The sequence below is a fragment of the Spea bombifrons genome, chromosome 2, assembly GCF_027358695.1.
Source record: "Spea bombifrons isolate aSpeBom1 chromosome 2, aSpeBom1.2.pri, whole genome shotgun sequence".
In the NCBI taxonomy this organism is placed as follows: Eukaryota; Metazoa; Chordata; class Amphibia; order Anura; family Pelobatidae; genus Spea; species Spea bombifrons.
Genome location: NC_071088.1, coordinates 6,761,640 through 6,783,370, shown reverse-complemented (window position 1 = coordinate 6,783,370; position 21,731 = coordinate 6,761,640). Strand labels below are relative to the sequence as shown.

Genomic DNA, 21,731 nt, shown 5'->3' with positions numbered 1-21,731 from the left:
CAGCTAAAGTGACAGTTATTTTTCATTCTTTAATATTAGCCCCTGCTGACAATATATATAAATATTAGACCCTGCTGCAGATATATAGAAATATTACACCCTGCTTCCGATATATATTAATATTAACCCCTGCTGCGGATATATATTAATATTAGCCCCTGCTGCGGATACATACTAATATTATACCCTGCTGCCGATATACATAGAAATTATACCCTGCTGCCAACATATATTAATATTAGCCCCTACTGCCGATATATATTATTAGTCCCTGCAGCCAATATTTATAAATATTAGCCCCTGCAGCCAATATTTATTGATAGAGGCCCTGCCGCCAATATATATTAATATTAGCCCCTGCTGCCGATATATATAAATATTAGTCCCAGCTTCCGATATATATTAATATTATCCCCTGTAGCCAATATATATTAATATTAGACCCTGCTGCCAATATATTTGCCACACTGACTGCAGATCAGGGGAAGACAGTGAGAGTCAGTGCAGTGTTCCCTCCTTCTGACTGCACCGGGACTTTGAGAGGTCCTCTCCCCTGTAATCATCCCCACAGTCCCTTTGTCCCCTCATTCACTAAACCATACCGCTCTTTTACTTACACCCTGTAGTTCAGGTATAGATCAAATAAACAACACATCGAAACAGCACACGCAACTGAATGAGAAAAAAAACCTGCATTTGCAGGTATACATAAATAATGTATGGAAACATAGCAGAAACAGATCAACAGAATTTGAGACACTATTTGACATCCAAACAACTATAAATCATTCTTTTTTATCACATTATTAAAATCCCAGAAATCAAAAAAGTTAAAAGGCCCAAATAAATTAAGGAGATTAGACATAATGGAAACTTCAACAAAACTTTTAGCCATTAATGCATCACAACCATCTTAGCTCTGCATCACCAAATGAACGCCTCATCACAGATAACACAATGCATGCAGCTGCATATAACTAAGCTGAGTAGCACTTGGTCTGTGAAGGCCGTGAAACCAAAGGGGAATAGCGTCCTGTATAATGAAATCAAGAATTTAGTTTCACAAACTCTGCACCAACATCTAACTTTTAATAATATATTCAGATTAAAATAAGGGTAAATAACACAAAACCTTTACTTTTCCTCTGATTTCTAGGCCTAGAAAGTTTTGTCCTCTGAAGTGACAACAAAATCTGGATAAATAAAAATTACAAAGTTCTATTTAACCCTCTGCAGCAAGTAAAGTGCCAGGAAACAGATGACCAAACACATATCAGGCTCTGCCACACTGACACCCAAACACATACACCAGGACAGGCTCTGCTGCCTCATGGACCCCCACATCAGGATGGGATAACCATATAAAATGCCTTCCACATTGCTCTGTTTGTGTGTATTGCCCCTTGTGTATTTGTGCCCCCCCAGCCACCCCCCTTTGTACATTTTTGCAATACACCCTTGTGTATTGATTTATTTGATGCCCCCAGCCAGCCCCCCCCTTGTGTATTGATTTATTTGATGCCCCCAGCCAGCCCCCCTCCCTTGTGTATTGATTTATTTGATGCCCCCAGCCAGCCCCCTCCCTTGTGTATTGATTTATTTGATGCCCCCAGCCAGCCCCCCTCCCTTGTGTATTGATTTATTTGATGCCCCCAGCCAGCCCCCCCCCCTTGTGTATTGATGCACCAACCCCTTGTACTGGTTAATATAATGGCCCCCATACCCATGTGTATTAACCCCCCCCCGTTTGTGTATTGATATATGTGACATCCTTCTAACCACCCTGATGTGTAATTATGTCCCCAGCCACCATCTTTTTGTATTATTTAATTTTCCCAATGCAGCCCCCCCTTGTTAATGTCCCTCCTTCTGTCACCTCCACTATTTATTTAAAATAAAATACTTTTTTTGCTGGCCTTCATTCTTCCACTGTAACACAGCAGGCTGCTCTTCTCCCTCATGCTCTTCTCCCTGTCAGGAAGTGACAAGCAACTGTTCCGTAAGAGCCCGCCCCCTTCAAAGGGGCGGGACGAAGAGCCTCAGTCAGTGATCGGCATGCCTGCAAGCCATTAAGCAGCCAGCGGAGGCGGTTTTACAGCCGCTTTGAAACTGTCAGCCGCATCGGCTGCAATTAGAGCTTAGTGTTCCGGCACAACGGGTCAATGGTATAGCGTTTCAATTGGGGGGGCACACTGGGGGGCACAGCATAATGTAGGGGGGGCCATGGCCCCCCCCTGGCGACGCTACTGTTTGTGTGTAGCATATGTGGCAGGGTATGTATTGAATAAAATACTTTAAAAAAATTATTGGTTGTCACAATTTCTGTAACAAAATAAATATAAAATAAAATTATTGCAAACATCTCTGTAGAAATTAGCAAAATTCAGGAAGGATATTGCGGATATTCTCAGCAGTGATCCAGAGACCTGGCGAAGCGGCAAAACCCGACTGCACCTATGAGCTTACAATCCAGCTTGACTCTATATTAACCATACGCGACGACAACCCTCTTCTATGAAGCATAGAATATTAAACACACATACAATACGGTTAGAAATCAGGAAATGTGTTTATTAAAGTTATACATATTGTCCAATTTACACCAGTAAATAAAATATTTATGAGCTATATACCCCCAGGCAATACAGAACTTTTACATTGATTTTGGCACAATAAATCCCAAATGGACATTCTATGCGATATCAAATATTTATTACCATCTTTTATACACTTTCCAGGTTTCCTAGAAAAAGACAAGTTGTCAGCCCTGCTTGTAATGTTTCCATCTTTAACCAGACATTCGCTTTTATCGAGGTAGACGGGTCCGATAAAATGATTCTAGACGCGGCAAGTTAAAAACATTCAAAGACTGCGATACAATTTTTTTTCAATCCTAAAGACCGTAAAAAAAAAAAAAAAAAAAAAAGACGCCACAAGAAATATTCCAGAATTCAGACGTCTTTATAAATTCTAACTAATCCAGTGCAAATTGTAAACCTGATAGTGATTAAAGTGCAAATCATTGTGAGAACTGCTTTATACATAAAAAAACACAGACAAATAAAATACATACAATTTTTAAGGGTAATTTCGGGTGTTATTTTTACTTCTGTGCTTGATAAAACAGAACATGCTAGAAATGTAAGACAAAACAAAAGACTAAAATTGTGAGGTTTTGTTGTGCATAGGAGCATTAAATCTACATATAGTACAGTATATACTATAGTATATACATATAGTGTCACATATAACCATACTGGGGACCCTGGACCGCTCTTTAATCTCTGGGCAGGGGAGGGACGATTTTTGTTCTGTCCCTACAAATTCTAACTGGAGCTGACCCCACCCCTGCGCATAACTAGCCCTTCCCCTTAACCACAGCCACTCCCCCAGGGAGCTCAGAGCAGCCAGTCCTGCTTTATTTGCCCCAGCGCCACCCATTTTCCACCAAGGGAACAGGGGGGGGCTGGCAAGGCGGGACAAGGGGACAATTTAGGTAAAGATTTTGGGTCACTATCTGAATCTTTTTCCAGTGTTGTATAACAGTAGATTTAGGTGGAATTTCCATGATAACTGGATCCTTGTATTAATTTCCTATACATTCTCAGCAGTGCACCCAAGTGTGTCTTGGGCTGCTTTATTACAGGGCCCCTGGATGTTGCCAGCCCTCTCCTGCCCGGGTAGCAATTCTAGCATATGCCCAGGTGTTACTTCAATTCTGGCACATTTTACATATTTCCACTTTTTTACCCTTTTATTAGTTAATCTTGCAGCAGTGCTGTAAACAATATCACCCTTGTCTTCATCCAGCATTTGTTCTGTACGCTGCCGCGAGTAAAATGTAATAAATGGTCAAGGACTTTCCCTTCAGTGAACACAATCTTTAATTTTACTGCACGTCTAATGTCCAAGATAGCACCCAATGATTGAAATATTATTATTGTTAACCAATATCAATCAATCATTCTTGTTCCTGACCGCACATTGTATCAAAATAAATACATTTCTCCCGAATCTCCCGTTTAAAATAAAATCATTGTGATGAATTAATATGTGGAACGTTACAAAGTTACTGCAAATGGCACTTTTGGTTAAAAAGAAATTCTATTTTACATATATTTACATTTCGGCATTTTTACATTCGAAACAGACGCAAGCGGGGCACATTTTGAAATCCGGTAGATCTCGTGGGGGATAGGTCCATTGTGGAAGAGGTATGGAATAGACGAGGAGTCCACGGTATTCCAATATGGCTGCCTAAGAGTCTAAGGCTGTTTGATGCTTGACGAGGAAACCAGGGCAAAAGAAGGGATTGTTGGTGACATCATCTGTAGGTCTGGAAAAGTTAGACAGCGTTGAGACAAATTTTAAAAGTGTAAAAAGTTTTACACGCTCATAGAAACATAATATGTAACGGCATGGCATATCAGACATTAAGTGCCATCTAGTCTTCCTGTTGTAAAGACTCGGACCTTAATCAGTCGTTGGTCTTGTCTTAGATTCAGGAGCCATATGTCTATCCCATGCGTGTCACTCAATTTGCCTCTACTATTACTGCTGGGAAGCTGTTCCTTGCATCTACCACCCTCTCAGTAAAGTAAAACTTCCCCGTGTTAGATAAGCCTTTGACCCTCTAGTTTTAGATTATAAACTCTTGTTCTGATATTTCTCCTCGATTGAAATAAATGTACTTTGTTAAATTATTTAATGCATGTGAACGTCTCTTTCCAGTCCTTTCCCTCTGTTTTCTCCTCCAAGCTATTTATATTGAGATCCCTTTCCTGGTAATATTTATCCTCGTATCATATACCCCAGGATTAGTCAATAAGGTGCTTGCCCTGACGCTTGGACAATTAGCTGATTACAAATTGTAGATCCACAACTTTTGGCCAGGTTCCCATTGGCCCCCCTCTCATATAATGGAACGTTTATGGGTATTTTTTATTATTCCATATTACTTGAGATATTATTGTTCTGATAAACCCTCAAGGTAAGATCTTGAAGACAGCAAATGCACCCAAAAATGGGTCACCAGAGAAGGTTTAAGGACCGATTGTGGACTATTTCCCAACGTCAAACAGTAGCAGGGAGATACTACATTCGATAATAACAATGGCTTCTTGATGAAGAGGGGAAAGGGTCTATCTCTACCTAGAACCAATGGAACCTAATTTAGATTATTGCGTATCGTCCATTCTTGCACCCACATATTTTTCAGGTTGTATCAAAAAGTTCTCCAGACCCTTCTCCACCACATGATCCTCCGTCCACTGTTCCTTTATGCCCAAGTTCCTTTTGCCTACCACCCACCACAAAAATACACAGGGATATTGCTAAAATGATGCAAAAATATAATATTGCCAGAACTGAAAGTAATTACCTGCATTTGATGATAAATCCAACTCAGAAAAACGGTAACATTCCCATATACACCAGGCTTGTTACGATTGGCACATCCGGTTCCCCAACTGGTATCTCCGACGAGCCACCACAGTGAGTTTGTGTTGGAGACCAAAGGACCTCCACTGTCACCCTAGGGATACAAAATGATGACGTTTGTTATATTCCAGCTATGATATTCTTAATTGCATTCATCCAGATGGAAAAACAAATATGTACCTGGAGGATTTAACCCCCCCCATTCTCTATAACACCCAGAATGGTGAGAATAATACTAGGATATAAATGACCACAGGACTTCTTAATCTAGTTGACTTTGGGGCTATTCTCAGTCTGAATGGATAGATAATGGGTGGTATGGTTCTGGTACACAGCGGTAAAAGTGGAGCCATCAGCTGTAACCATTGGTCGGTATGGTGACTGCTGCGCTTTCACTGCGTTGCGACAGGATTGCTCTTAACGTTTAACGCTAAGCCTTCAAATTCTGAAAGTACGTGAGATACCAAAGAACGCTTACCTGGCAAGTATCTATCCCTCCCGTAAGATAACCAGCGCAGATCATTGCAGGAGTGATGGCTCCGTTGTATACGGAGGGTTTGTTACATTCCGTTCTGTCAATCAAACGTACCGAAGCTTCCCTTAATATTTCAGTTGATGATCCTGTAACCAAGAACAGAACTTTGAGAAGCCAAGTATATATATTTTGTAATTAACACAGTTTTACTATAAAGCAACTTATTAGTTAGGTGGACACTCATCACCAACTCCATCATGAGGTCAGGTCCTCTGCTAGCCAAGGCTGGAGGTGGCTCTCTCATACAACGTTTGAGATGCAGCCAACAACATTTCAAGTAACCATAAATTCTAGACTTCTAACTAAATCCATTAATAAAAGTAATTGTTCTGTGGTCCAGCGCTACTGAATCAAACATAAGGTGGCCAAAACATGCTTCATGTTCATAATTAATTCTCACAATAGACGTTTGATTTTGCTGGGTCCGATTGGCCATCTTCTTGAGCGTTCTTTTTAATGTCAAGAATGAATCCAAGTGGTCCTACCTCCTTCATACATAGCTCCCCACCCAGAAATCCAACAGGTATCTGCAGCTCTCCATATCATTCCGTCGTTGGGTAAGCACACGGGTCTGACGGTCGCTGCAAATATTAACATTTTCAAAAATTAAAAGGAAATCAACCCCTGAACTTTGATGTTTTCACAGAAGCTTATTTTACACGTTTAAGCTTAAATGTCACTTATACCCTACCGTTCTAACGTTTGGGGTCACTTAGTTGTTTATTGTGGAAAACAAGGAGATTTCTAGCTGTAACATAATTGCAAAAGGGTTTAAACTTACAACAGGAGTGATGGGAGTGATAAAGGGCCATTGGAACACAGGAGTGATGGGAGTGATAAAGGGCCATTGGGACACAGGAGTGATGGGAGTGATAAAGGGCCATGGGACACAGGAGTGATGGGAGTGATAAAGGGCCATTGAGACACAGGAGTGATGGGAGTGATAAAGGGCCATTGGAACACAGGAGTGATGGGAGTGATAAAGGGCCATTGGAACACAGGCGTGATGGGAGTGATAAAGGGCCATTGGGACACAGGAGTGATGGGAGTGATAAAGGGCCATTGGGACACAGGAGTGATGGGAGTGATAAAGGGCCATTGGAACACAGGCGTGATGGGAGTGATAAAGGGCCATTGGGACACAGGAGTGATGGGAGTGATAAAGGGTCATTGGGACACAGGAGTGATGGGAGTGATAAAGGGTCATTGGGACACAGGAGTGATGGGAGTGATAAAGGGCCATTGGAACACAGGCGTGATGGGAGTGATAAAAGGCCACTGAGACACAGGAGTGATGGGAGTGATAAAGGGCCATTGGAACACAGGAGTGATGAGAGTGATAAAGGGCCATTGGAACAAAGGAGTGATAGGAGTGATAAAGGGCCATTGGAACACAGGAGTGATGGGAGTGATAAAGGGCCATTGGAACACAGGAGTGATGGGAGTGATAAAGGGCCATTGGAACACAGGAGTGATGGGAGTGATAAAGGGCCATTGGAACACAGGAGTGATGGGAGTGATAAAGGGCCATTGGAACACTAAAAGGCAGACTTTTAGTAAATAATTTTCTATGTCGTTTTAGGTGACATTTCAATTTAATTTTGCCTAATTTTATGCTATTTTTTTTTTAATAGAAGAATAGAAATGATAAGCTTACAAGTAAATGTTATCTCTGATCGGAGTTTCATCAGAGCGATATCGTTGTGCTTCGTTTCTGTATCGTAACCTGGGTACGCAATAACTCTTTCCACAGATGAAGAAATGCCCTGGCCTTTATATATCGATCCGTAGTAAACTGTCCATACTCCGGCGTTTGCGTTGCTCCTGAAATGAAATCAGAGTCCATCATAGCAACAATGATTTCCCAGAAATATGTTCCATAATGTTAAAAAAATTCTATACCTTCCAATTATTCAAATCCTCCAATACTACAGAAAAGTCGCATGCCTCCCAACTGTCCTGCTTTTGCACAGGACAGTCCCACTCCAACCCGCTGTCCCGTTATATTCTCTGGTGACCGGGACACCTGAGAATGAACACTGCTCATGTGCAGAATGGTGCAGGGGAGAAAAAAGGGACAGAGGGATTTGAGTATCAAAGAGGGACTGTCCATTAGGACTAGTTTACTTTACTAGCAAAATTAAAAAAAAAATTGCAATAATAAAAAATAAATAATAATAATACAGACAATTAGAAAAAAAAAAATATATATATATATATATATATATCAAATATGTACATGGGCCAAAAATTATTTTTCGGTTCATTTTTTACTCATTTGTTTTTGGGCAGCGCATTACACTCCATGCCCATTCGGTTTGGCCAATCAGTCGGTGGGGATTTTTAATTTGTTGCCCGGTGCCCACATTCATTCTTTCTCACACTTTCATTCTCGTTTACTCTCTCAGGCTCTCTAAATGTTCCCTGCCTTCTCTGCCAATCACTTCTGCTTTTTCTTCATCTTTTAGCTTTTATTTTCTCTCTTCTACATTCATCCACATGTCCACAGACTTCCGGCAAGACCGGATGGAGGGTCAGGGCAGAGGACGTCACTGAAAGCGCCACCATTTTGCCCTAAGTGAACTTCCCGCCGGGTTATGTCCGCGGAGATGTGGATGAAAATGGAAAAGAGAAGGGAAAAAAAAGAAGATGAAGACGATATGGAAGCAGAAGTGGTCGGCAGAGAAGGGAAACATTTAGAGAGCGTGAGAGAGAGAACAAGAATGATAGTGTGTGAGAGTGAATGTGGGTTCACGTATTTCAGAGCAAAATTCTGAGCTTTTTGCCAGGGGCCCAGCAGAAATTGTCCGGTGTGCCCACTGTGTCAGATCATCAGTCCAGGTCTACTTTTCTTTTTTTCATGCTTCAGGTAGTTATTGCATGAAAATGTTTTATTGTTATAAGGAACACAAGTGATTTAACCCTATTCTAAACATTTGGATTATAACGCCTGGGCTCAAGGTGGGATTTCTATTAATCTTAAGGTTGAGATGCTCTGCAGATATATCATTAAAAAAAAAACAACAACTTACCCTTCTACACAATGAGCAGCGGTGACGATCCACTTAGAGGTAATGATAGAGCCGCCGCAGGTAAATCTGAAATTGCTTAAAAGACCAACTTGCCACGGCCAATTCCCAGGCTGAGCGGTGACTCCACCTACTATCCGACTGGAAGAAGCTGAACTTTGTCTCACGCCGCAATCTATAAAATTAAAAAAGATCCAAAGCTCTGGTAATATGCAAAAATATGTTAAGATTCTATATCTCAAAATTTAAAGGAGCACTTCAGCCCCATTTGCAGGTTAACCCCTTAAGGACAATGGGCGGTCCCTAAACCCATTGAAAACAATGCATTTTGAGCCCGTACATGTATGGGCTTTGTCATTAAGGGGTTAAATGCATACCGGAGTCTATTTTGCAGGGACTCCAATGCATTTTACTCGGTGAAATTTAGTACATGCATTCTTTCTTTATTGGAAATAGAAAATACGACTTCTGTCTCAATAAACTCCTCCCCCAGTAGCCTCAACTGAAATCAGGATACGTACCTATGTACACTTCTTATATATTCGACACCACTAGAAAGCAATAGCTGCAGCCAATCACATAGGAGCTACAGTGATGTTTTACTTGCATACATGCGATTGGCTGCTACTAGTCCCACCCAAATCATTAGAAGCTCAGCTTTAATTGTCTACAGGAAGTAGGTTCCTGCGTACACTTCCTGGTTTCAAGAGAGACAGCCAGAGGCGGAGCTAAATAACACAGAACTCTCGATCCAATAACTAAAGATTGCCTGCGCCGATTTCCACGCAGTAAAATGCATCGGAGTCTGTGTAACACTCCAACATGTATTAAAAAAAAGACATTTTTTTTTAAAATGGATAAAAAAGGGGCACTTTTGTTATAGGGAGTGTTGTTTGAGGTCTGTGATAGTTCTTTAGGTAAGAAGGTTTTAGGCCTGTAGAATTTGTAAAACCCTCATACCCAGCAAAACATTCTGAGCTTTTAAAAAAAGAGGGAATCAGGGGAAGAAAAAGGGATCTGGTTATCAAAAAACTCTCCATTAGAACTAGTTTACTTATATATATATATAAAAAGTAATAATAATAATAATAAAAAATAAAACATGCAAATTGAACAGAAAGTTGTGTCTATTATGGGCAATAACATGTTGTTGACACCAGAGACAATAAAAAATATAAAAAAAAAAAAAAAAAAAATAGGTTAGGTTATGAATTAGTAGTAAGAATGTATTTAATTTAAGATTTTAACAGGGTAAAGATGTTTTATTGCAAACTGTGGAGTTACTATGTATTTATAAATTACGGATATAGTAATAAATGTAATATAATATTAAATATGTGTGTCATGAAAACCCAGCGTCATAATCACCACTTCCCACTAATACCACGGCAAATAAAAAGAACAATAAAGATGCCAGCGAGGCGGCACTTACCTATACATCTTAACGAAACGCCACGGGATGTTGGGCAATTATCCCTGCAAAATAAACAAGCAACGCTCATGACGTTCAGCTTTTTCCCGCGGTAATAAAGGGAGATAAACTCCGATTTCCGACATCAACGGATGAATGAGAAAATAGACTGCAGTTATGGGCGATCAGAAACGTTTAATTATGGTTAATAAATCCATTTCTGGCTGTTTCTATACACATTATTGGGGCTTTTAGGGCTGTAGAACCCTGCGACACCCTCATTCCCAGCAAACATTCTGAGCTCCTAGAAAGAGGGGCATCAGGGGAGGAAAGAGGGGCATCGGGGGAGCAGAAGAAGACAAGGGGGAATTTGGAAATCAGAAGTTATAATGTATTATTTTATTATTATTATTATTATTATTAAGCGAGCGACCAGAAGAGTGGAAAGTACGATACCTTACTGAAAAGCTCGTTCTCAATGAGCCGCTTGGAGAACTTGTATTTAGCACTGCAAAGCTACCGGCCCCTGTGGATACGGACCCCGTAGATTCCGATGTTAAATAGCTGCTCCTAAATTCAGAAGAAAAACCCAATTAAACTCAAATTGTTTTTATGGTTAGAATGCGTAATAACTGTAGTTTGGGGTAGCCGTATTAGTCCAGTGTATAAGAATGCAAAAAAAAAAAAAAACAGAATGTTGCAGAATCTCGTAATACCTTTTTTATTGGACTAACAGTATTTAAAATAATAGACGAGCTTTCGGGAGTCCCCGAAAGCATTTCTGACCAAGCAAGTGAAAAACACAGTTTAAAACTAACCGGTAAACGTTCTGATACAGGGTTAAAACAACAAGGTAGAGAATTTGTAGACAAAAAACTTAAGAGGGTAACAGTATATGAAGCTGTTGTAAGTATGAGGAAAGGGCAAATAACATATTAAAGGGACAGTTTAACAATATGGTAGGAGCCACAGTCATGCCTGCCCGTGTTCCTGGTTTGACCCAGAGTCTCCGGGGGAAGTCTCGTTTCTCCCGAGTCTCCGGGGGAAATCTCCCAGAGTCTCCGGGGGAAGCCTCGTCTCCCAGAGTCTCCGGGGGAAGCCTCGTCTCCCAGAGTCTCCAGGGGGAAGTCTCGTCTCCCAGAGTCTCCGGGGGAAGTCTCGTCTCCCAGAGTCTCCGGGGGAAGTCTCGTCTCCCAGAGTCTCCGGGGGAAGTCTCGTTTCTCCCGAGTCTCTGGGGGAAGTCTCCCAGAGTCTCCGGGGGAAGTCTCCCCGAGAGTCCAGGGGACAGTTTAACAATATGGTAGGAGTCACAGTCATGCCTGTCCGTGTTCCTGGTTTGACCCAGAGTCTCCGGGTGAAGTCTCGTTTCCCAGAGTCTCCGGGGGAAGTCTCGTTTCTCCTGAGTCTCTGGGGGAAATCTCCCAGAGTCTCCGGGGGAAGTCTAGTCTCCCAGAGTCTCCAGGGGGAAGTCTCGTCTCCCAGAGTCTCCGGGGGAAGTCTTGTTTCCCAGAGTCTCCGGGGGAAGCCTCGTTTCCCAGAGTCTCCGGGGGAAGTCTCGTTTCCCAGAGTCTCCGGGGGAAGTCTCGTTTTTCCCGAGTCTCCGGGTCAGTTTATTATTTCTCTGAGCAGGGGAGCTGCATTTGACCACGCCCACATTCTTCCTATGCCCTTCCAACTTTCCCTGCCCCTCACCCAGTTTCCTCCCACTAAAGGCCCTCTGGGGTTAGTCCCGCCCCTGCTTATACTAGTCCCACCCCCTATATGTAGCGACTCCCACAGAAGGAGGAGAGTTCCAGGTAGCCTACCCTGGGGTCAATGTGCTTTTCTTTTATTCAGTATAGCTCTATGTCTGCCCCATGCATACTCATATCCTGACTTTATTAATATCTGCCACTTTACTGGAAGGGTCTGCCATGCATCCACCACCCCCTCAGTGACGAAATACTTTATATTGAAACCTCTTACCTTCTACATGTATTTTTCCCATTAAAGAACCTATTCCATTGTAAACACTGATGTGATCATCAAATATAACAGTAACTAAACCTTACGTGACAAATGCATTTGTCACAATCGAGCGGCACACCCTTGTGCATTTACATTTCCCGGGAAATATTCTTCCTTGTGCTGTAAGCAGCTGCGTGATTATCTTATAAACAGCTCTGCCTGCGCTCTGCTCCCAGCGGGGAACGCAAATTAAGGTTGGGCGTGCGACTTTCTGGGCTATTGTGTGACCACATACAACCACGCATAAAAAAAATATACTTTATTTTCATAGAAAATCAAAAAAGAACTCCGTAGTAACAATCACAGAAATGAAAGAGCAAAAGAATATGTGCAGAAATGTGATTGATTAGAAAGGGGGGGCTTCATTACTCACGTGCTGTACCCCAACTCCTGGCAGGTGGCTTTTCCGAAGTTTATGTTCCAGCCCTGACTGCAAACAGGAATCCACCGGCCCCTGACGGGGGAATAGGCTTGCAGCTCAAAATTTGGTCCGTACAGGCGAACTGTAACAAAAAAACAGTCGCCAAAACCATTATTATTATGATTTCTTTATTGTCTTGTATAGCGCCATCATATTCCGCAGCGCAGTACAACGGGTAGACAGGGCGTAAGTAGTATAGAACACAACAAGTTGACTTAACAGGTGAGGAGGGCCCGGCTCGAGCGAGCTTACTAATAAAAGGTAAAGCTACGAATGGGATCTAGAACCGCCACGCAAGTTACGATACCCTGCCCTGCTGTCAGAGGGTTAATATTAATGATCATAGAACAGTCAGCTGTGATAACAAACTGTCCAAAAATAACGCTGTCACTAAAGGACACAATGTCACTTATATGGATCTGGCACATTGGGCCCTCTTTGGCTAGCCAGTCCACGAATTAATTAGAAATTAAGTATCCCTGGTACCAGCTATTTATTAGAGTTTTCTGCGTAAGTCAGCATCCCCTGGCCCTGTATATTAACCCCTTAAAGACAATGGGCGGTCCCTAAGCCCATTGAAAACAATGCATTTTGAGCCCGTACATGTACGGGCTTTGTCATTAAGGGGTTAATTAATAATTATATTATTACACAATCTTATTTATTAAATAATTTATTAGGTATGTCCGTGAAGTATTTCAGTGACATGTTCTGGAGTGCTATACTATGAGCCGGACTGGTCATTGGGCAAACTGGTCGGACCTCCGGTGGGACGGCGCCCAATGGCTCCACTCACGTTCCTTGATGGTCACTCGTTCAGTAGAAGCACTCTCCGTAGGGTGACCCTACTGCTAACGTTCTGTCCATATTGGTTTTATACTCTGTAAAGGCCAAGCAATGGAACGGGGGAACGGGGTGCCATTGGCCAGTCACAATACGTACCGCAGTAAGTTTCGTCTTCTCCTGAAGGGCAGTCGTAGTTACCATCGCACCACTTGGAGGACTGGACGCAACTTGAAGATGATCCACATTTCATGTCGCAATTTGCATTCGTCACTTTGGGGAAACAAATCAGGAGAACATGACAATATTTCTACTACTGGAGGTTAAAATGCAAAGATTACACTCTATGGCCAAAAGTATGTGGCTATCCCTTCTCATTAATGACTTCATGTATGAAATCGAGCCCATAGGCAGCCATCACCATGCAGACATTGGCAGTAGAATGGATCCTACTGAAGAGCTCAGCGGCTTGAAACGTGGTGCTGTCCGTAGGACACCCCCTTTGATATTTATATTTGATGCATTCTGAATCACCAAAAAGTTACATTTCGCAACTTTTTGAGAACTATTTTGGCTTCAGAAGAACATAGGCTCTCAGGACAAAAAACTGTGAAATGTGGGTAAGATTAGACAATGGATAGTAAATTTGATCAGATTCCTGTCAAAACTGGGCTTCAAGAAGATCGATGTCCTGCAACAAATAGAGAAAATTCCCCGGATTCAAAACACAAACCAAGGAGAAGATTTCCAAGGGACACCAACATGAGCCGGGTAAAAAAATCACACCAATTTATTTAACGTTATCAAAACGTTTTAGATAAAGATGGGGGAATAGATGGGGGAATAGGTGACAAATAACGCTTTGATGTGTGAAGACCATACCGTATTTGCTCAATTATAAGACGACCCCGATTATAAGACGCCCCCCCAAAATCTTAATATTAATTTAGGAAAAAAAGAAAAAGCCTGAATATAAGACGACCCTATAGGAAAAAAAAGTTTTGGTAGTAAATATTAATTCATGTAAACTATTTTTTCATATTTAATAAAAACTGTGGTTGACAAAAATTTCTTGTTTTTATTTCCTTTTATTTGCCAACCTCCCCCCAGTTATGCACATCTGCCCCACGACTTGCTACTCTGCCCCCCAGATATGCATTATACCCCCCTATATGCCACTCTGCCCCCCCAGATATGTCTTAAACCCCCCCCTATATGCCACTCTGCCTCCCCAGACTTACCAATACCAATAAGATGACCTCGAATATAAGACCTTGTCTTATATTCGAGCAAATACGGTATTATGGGAAACATTCTCAAGATAACTAAGCAAGCGGAATAGGATACAGCGTTGGAGTACATGACAATAAAAAAAGCATTAACCAAGTATAAACAATCTTTAGTTTCACAGATAACTCGATTTCCAAGAAAAAAAAAGAAAAAAAGAAAGTAAATGGTCCTTACCAAAATACCAAGCAAGAACAGCAGCTACTATCGCGGCCACCACAAGCACACAGATAGCAGTAACAATGAGAATATTTCTTTTTCTCTCTAAAAGAAAGAAATCAGATAATGAAAAAAATATATATTTTTTCATTTTTAAAGTAAAACTCTCTAATCCTGTATTATTTAATTATTTAGTAAAATAAACTTTACAAAAATCCTATTTTAAAAATGATGAAACATGTATTTGGATCAACAAAAAAGTTAAACAAAACTACACCGAGCATTAAAATATAAAATGCAGGAATAATTCTTAATTGATCTTTTCTACGCTTTTTATGATATTTTGAAGATTTGGATCTAGTAATTTTATTTTCTTTAATAAATCCTCTAAAATATACCCAATGTATAACTGCGGCTAATAAAGCCAAATTTAAAAAGGAAGTTTTTTTTTTAAATGAAAGGCACAGGAATGATTAAATTAACTTCCTGCTTCCCTGACCACCCACACAGAGTCTGCCTGAACCAATCAGCAACAATCAGCAACTTCCCAACAGGGGGGAGATCATTAAATAGGGAGGCTGCTTCCAAGTTTCTGTTATGTATCTATTGCTTATATAACCTGGAAACATTATTACACACGGGATCGAACAAGGTGGCCCTGGCACCCGAAGCCTACTCTTGTAGGACGCGGCCAGGACTACCTGCAGTGGGTGGTCCCGCTGACGTGGCGGGTGGTCCTGCCGACGTCAGTGGGCGTTCCTGCTGACGTCGCGGGACACAATCCCCATTTAAGGGGGAAATGGTTGGGAAGAAGAGCGCTTCAGGACCTCACTACCACGACTCGGAGGACTCGGGTGTCGACTCGGAGAACAGGTATGGTGTTGTGGCAGATTGGGTGAGAATGCAGCGATGTTGGCCAGTGGCCTACTAGCCATTTGCCAATCAGGGCTTGATTTCCCGCATATATTTAGTGTGCTCAATAGTAAAATGCAGGGTATGGGAAATGTATCAGATCCACTTACCATAGGTGTTTAAAACTTAAAGACAGCTAAAGTTCTTCCCCATAATGCCAATGGGGATCCATCATCTCCCTCTGCAACCTTTTCTTGATCCATACCCGTTTGATTACATGTACACCCAAAATTAAAGTCCATGAAAAGCCACTTACTTCCTGCCCATACAGGATGCTTGGTTTGTTGGGCCGCTGGAATCGTGTGATGTGCGGAGACCTGTGGGATGTAATGCGGCACGGCAGGGAATTGGGGTTCGGGAGGTGGAGCTGATGCAAAGATATTGGAATATATGAAATCTTGCTGGAAGCCAGGATTGTCATAAGGTCCGTGGGGATGAACATTCTGTGAATTCTTTATGATGACAAGAAAACAAAAATAGGAAAAAAAAAAGTGTTATAGAACGACAAAAAAACGTATTCCTGAATACAATGCCTCCATGTTTCCCATTACTAGTACTTTAAGGCTGTTTTATCTTGGCAGAAAGTCATCTATTTCCATTCCTAAAGCACAATAACCCAATGCTTCTCTTTCCCATCTCGGACAGAAGTAGATGGTACTGATAGGTTAAGCCATTAGGTTGCCATAGCAGCAGAGATCCTTATTAAACATTTGTTTTAGGTAATATTCAGCCGCAATCCCAGCCAATCGGTCCAAAAATTATCATCCAATGTATTATTCTGCGTATTCTTGTCCAAAAGAGTTTAACAAAAAGGGAACCTAGAAAAGGTTCAATTAGTCGTTGTATTGCCCCCTGGTCGCTGCATAAGGGATTGCAAGTAAGACGCAAGGTGGTGGCATACAAATTAAATTCGTTTGTTTTCTCAAAGATTATATTAAAATGCCATAATTAAATTAAATGCAGTTAATACAGGGATTTGACATACAATCACACATATATGAAATAAGCCCAGCATTTCTACGAAGGAGCCCCGGCGAGGTATATGTTGAAGATAACATAAACATGCAGTTGTGTATCTAAATTGGTACTTTGACTATTTGCTCGTTTAGCTGATAAGTTACATTAAAATCAATTTCCGTATCAGGGTTCTGCGATGCATTGTGTTGGATCAATAACGGCGTACGGGGATCATTGTTTTCTCTCTCTGCAAATATTTGTTCAGAGCTCAGCATAAATGATTGGTGAGCTGCTGATAACCATACGTGGGAACTGTCCCGAGGTTTTTACCCAGGGTCGGACTGGCAATGGCGGCAGTTGAATCGGTAGCTGACGCCATCATATTCTACTGTGATTTAATGATATCTTGGTTTGGGCTTTTCTCAATATTATTGTTATTACTACTGCGGAAATCCCTCCTTGAATACAGGTCGTCTAAGTCGTAAGGACTTTCTGTACAGCTATTCGGTTGCCGTCATTAGTGAGTCACAACAATAGAATGTACGTGATGGGCTTGTAAAAGGTTATGGTTTGAAGGGTATTAGAGCGCGCTCATTTTCAGGCTCCCAGGTATGCAGAAGAGTTAACAAACAGGAGAGAACAATGTGTTTGACAACAGAAAAGAAACCCCTAGGGTGTGTTTGCCATCGCAAGCACATATTTTCAAGGTTGACAAAAACATTGCTGACGTCAGAACTCGTACGGCATCCTTTACTGTATAAAACCCCCGTGGACAGCTGTACAAATTGTAGGATCGGTGTAACCACCCGGAATACCGAAGGCCAAGATTAGTGATGGCTGCCTGGCCCTTCAGACCCAGAATTCTGCAGAAACATGGGAAAAGGGGTAAATAACCCCGGGCTCCTCTGATTTGAATAATCTCAGCCACTCTCAGAAGCCTTGGTTAAGTGTAGAGTGATTGCAGTTCCTCATATAGCCACCAGGTGGCGTAGAGTAATTAAGACAATTTTGGGCAGCAGTTACATCATGTCCTGATCGTTTCTGTGCTCCTTTTGGTTTTCTAGGTCAGTATGAGTTGGGCAGGTATTTCATATGCACGTTGAACACTGAGTTGGGCCATAACTCTACCGGGTAAGTGGTTGGGCCAGAATGATACACGATGTCCGCTGGCCCTAACCTGGGTTTCTGCGATAGCTTGGATATAGCCAGATCCCCCCTCCCCCGCCTCCCTCATTCTACTCCATAAAATATTTAGCTTCGGATCTCGTACCTCGTTTGGTATAATTGCCCCACCTGCTTCTGATGAACCCGCGACCAGATCTTTATCTGCTGTTTTGCTGCTTTTTATTGCCATTTGCCGGATTCTATTACTTTGTATATTGTCATTAATGCACTTATTTCATTAGGGGTGCAATAACATAGTGGAGAGGGCTGTAGGGGGCAGAGTTTCCCATTATTATTGGTGAGCGACACACATTATTTTTTTTATATAGCGCCATCATATTCTGTAGCGCTGTACAATGGGTCTTACATCTCTCTTGGTATTTTTGTCTAATAATGTTAGCCCCGCCCCTTTGTTTTTTTTGGTATGAAAACCACTGCTATTGTCTGCTTACTCAACAAATATATACAAAAAAAATCAAATTCCTAAAAATATGAATAAGACAAATTCGGAATATTCATTGTCAAACTCATTAACATGCAACGCAACATGCTTATTCCGTAAGGTGAGGACTTTCGCCTGCTTTTCCATGCATTAGAATTTTAGCGTCTATTAAGAATATTTTGGGACATTTCCCATCGTTTCTTGTTCCTTTGGGTCATTATTTAGTCTTTTTCCGTTTCCCCATAAGGCACAGTGCCATGAGATACAGCAATTATCGCTGCAGGTATCGCTCCTCATCGGTACGGAAGGCACGTATCTGAGATACAGTTTCATGCTTGCTGATTCATGTAACGATCAGAACCTGGTTCTTTGCCACTCGATTACTCATTAATGTCGGCGTTAATTAATATCACAATGTGGAAACCCTCGATAGAAACGCGTATAAAGGCATGTTCATGGTGACACTGCAGAGTTCCACGCGTGTAGACAGGATATTCAAGCGATCTCCAGGCAGGGCCGGCCCGACAATGGAGTCGAGTGGGGCAACCGCTCCAGGCGGCACTTTTGAAGGAGCGGCACTTCGCCGCCCCAAGCCCCTTTTTAATTTTTTTTAATTTTTTTAAAGCGAAAGAGAGAGAAAGGGGCGCCGAGTGGTCAGTACCCGCTTGGCGCCCCTCTCTCCTCTGCGGCGAGTCTCCCTGTTCGGTCTCGGTGCCGGCTTGTAATGCTGAGTGCCGGCGCTCAACATTACAAGCCGGCACCGAGACCGAACAGGGAGTCTCGCCGCAGGACTGCTGAAAGGTAAGTACGGGGGGGGGAGGGTAGATAATGGGGCGGAATGGGGCGGAATGGGGCGGGAGGGGGCGGGAGGGGGCGGGAGGGACGGAGGGAGAGGAAGGGTAGATAAGGGGGGAAGGGGGGGACGGCATTTTGCCTTGGGCCGGCCCTGTCTCCAGGTGTATGAAAGTTGTGCCCAGGAGCTCGCCACAGCGGTATAAAAGTAGACAGCTGGCTCCACTGGATAGGTTTATGAACAGGTTTCTGAGTCCATCCAGTGGAGCCGGCTGTCTACTCTTCGCTTAGTCGATTTATATAATTATGCTGCAATATGGGGCGATGCGCCGTCCACAACACCGTACCATTCAAAGACCAAGTTGGTTGGAGTGGAAAAGGTTCTGAGTGACATCCGAGGCTGGAAACGTTGGTCGTGGTCACATCAGCAATAGTAAGAATAGCCAGAAATCGCTATAATGGCTCCTTTAAGAATTTCAGCATACGGTGCGGCCACAAAGCCACGATGAGTAAGCTTTGTAAACGGTTTCCAATGCCGGGGCTACCAAACCAACCGGCGCGCCTTGTCACAAAATACAGAATTAACAAAATAAACGTACCGGGTAATACATCGTGCCCCTGGCTCGTTAACAATCCCAGTCTCCAAATACTCAGTGACTTTGGTTCATTAGATCTGAAAAAGAATTAGAGTGGAAGTCATTGTGTTCCGGACGATTGTTTCATTGATAACAAAGTCAAATAACCATACGTTATACCCCCACATGTTTTCAGGCAGTTCCAAATAATCCTGAGTATATAATCAAGCTCTGCTGTAAATAATGGAATGGCTCAGTCTTAATCACCCATCTGGACATGCCGACTAATAAAGGTCTAAGCTCAATGTGGCTTTGAACAGGGGAACGTCACACTACGGACAACAATGGCAACCAACAATCTGAGATGTGCGTTTCAGCCTCCATGAGTGGAGTGCAATTGGTATCCCTCTAGGCACAAATGAGCCAGCCACCCACTCCAGTCGCCGTCCTCATGGTGGGGCGCCATGACATCATATCTGACTACAGCCTCCATACTGTAAATGGTCCAGTTGGGGAGATCAAACTGGTCCCATTCAGCAGCGGCCAGCGAAGGTCCCACTGGACCTACCACTCTATGCCTAGTTGGCCTAGGCCATAATATATCACTGTTCCCATTAAGGTAGGAAAAAAACAAAACAGGCACTGATAGGCTGTTGCCATAGAAAATTATAATCCTTCTTAAAACTTTGTGTTTTGTGGTTTTTTTTCCCCTAATTCAAAAACACTTTTAAAACCTTACGTCCTGCAGTCTTTGGGGAGGACTAACAGATAAAGGACTAAGATAGTAATATAACAGGGGATTTTTTGTTCCTGTTTCTCAGGCGTCCTATTGATTAATTGATGAATTGAGCTCCACACTGACTTGGTGGCCGGTGTTGACGCGGTGTATAAAGTTCACCTGCCTAGCCTAGAGTCAATATGCACTCTCCGCCAGAGGTTCAGATCCGACAATTAAACAGTAATTATCTGGGAGGCGCAAGAAAATCGACGAAGCACGAGCCCAGGGCTGAATTCTGTCCGCCTGCAAATATTTTTTCTATGAAAAGGTAGATATCAGGAGTTTGCATCTAGAACAGAAAAAAAACAAGTAAAAGGAAAGCTTGAAGGGGTCTTCAGTAAGCCAGACCTCGTGGCCATCACATTGGGTAGAAGAACCCCAACTAAGCTGGGATAAACTAATTGAGGTATAAAGATCGTGTTAACGTTCTGATGTTTCTCCATAAGTAATTTGAAGACACTACAAGGTCGGAGAAAAATACTCATGGGGAAGAAGGGGTAAAAGGTGTCGAAAAAGTCAAAAAAAGAAATTTTTGGGGCCTTCTCTGAAAACAACAGGGTAACCTTGGATCTTGTTTTATGTTCAGGAGGTTACAGGGCCAGACTGGCCATGATGAGGTCAGTGGCCCACTGGGCCCTCAGGCCTATGAAAAAGTTTCCATATATCCCCTAGGCATGCCTCTAAGCCAAGTGCAATCCTACCCGGCTGTAAAAATGGTTTGAAGACCCACAAGGACCATCTATATTGCTCTTTCTTCTTTTTGTTGTAAGACGTCAAGCCTTCCATTGCCATCGGCCTCGTCTCATGTTCCGGAAAGCCTTATGCCTACTCTATCCTTGCGTAAATTCTCTTTATGGGTCCACCTTGCGTAGCCCTTGGCGCCATGCGTCAACCCATCTGATCACAATGTACCAACCCTTATCTTCTCAGCCATGTAATTAAAACGGGCTCACAAATATTTATGGTCATTTCTTATCAGCCGATAGACGCTAAAACCTCTCACAAAGGGACTTGTTTCGAAATTATTCCCCGGTTTCAGC

The 21,731-nt window shown here is 42.3% G+C and overlaps 1 protein-coding gene across 1 annotated transcript in view; it reads right to left on the bottom strand.

Moving 5' to 3' along the window:
- Positions 1 to 3,752: 3,752 nt before the first annotated feature.
- The window catches only part of TMPRSS2 (transmembrane serine protease 2), a 29,952-nt gene continuing 11,973 nt past the window's right edge, over positions 3,753 to 21,731 (bottom strand). Inside the window, exons 2-14 of the mRNA XM_053455735.1 lie at positions 19,938 to 20,011; positions 16,240 to 16,435; positions 15,090 to 15,176; positions 13,785 to 13,898; positions 12,795 to 12,924; positions 10,871 to 10,984; positions 10,436 to 10,479; positions 9,007 to 9,178; positions 7,632 to 7,798; positions 6,460 to 6,555; positions 5,918 to 6,060; positions 5,381 to 5,533; positions 3,753 to 4,336 (exon numbers count right to left, since the gene is read on the bottom strand). Coding sequence (XP_053311710.1) covers positions 4,325 to 4,336; positions 5,381 to 5,533; positions 5,918 to 6,060; positions 6,460 to 6,555; positions 7,632 to 7,798; positions 9,007 to 9,178; positions 10,436 to 10,479; positions 10,871 to 10,984; positions 12,795 to 12,924; positions 13,785 to 13,898; positions 15,090 to 15,176; positions 16,240 to 16,435; positions 19,938 to 19,949 — 1,440 coding nt within the window. The 5' untranslated portion in view covers positions 19,950 to 20,011 and the 3' untranslated portion in view covers positions 3,753 to 4,324. The remainder of the gene's footprint in view (positions 4,337 to 5,380; positions 5,534 to 5,917; positions 6,061 to 6,459; positions 6,556 to 7,631; positions 7,799 to 9,006; positions 9,179 to 10,435; positions 10,480 to 10,870; positions 10,985 to 12,794; positions 12,925 to 13,784; positions 13,899 to 15,089; positions 15,177 to 16,239; positions 16,436 to 19,937; positions 20,012 to 21,731) is intronic.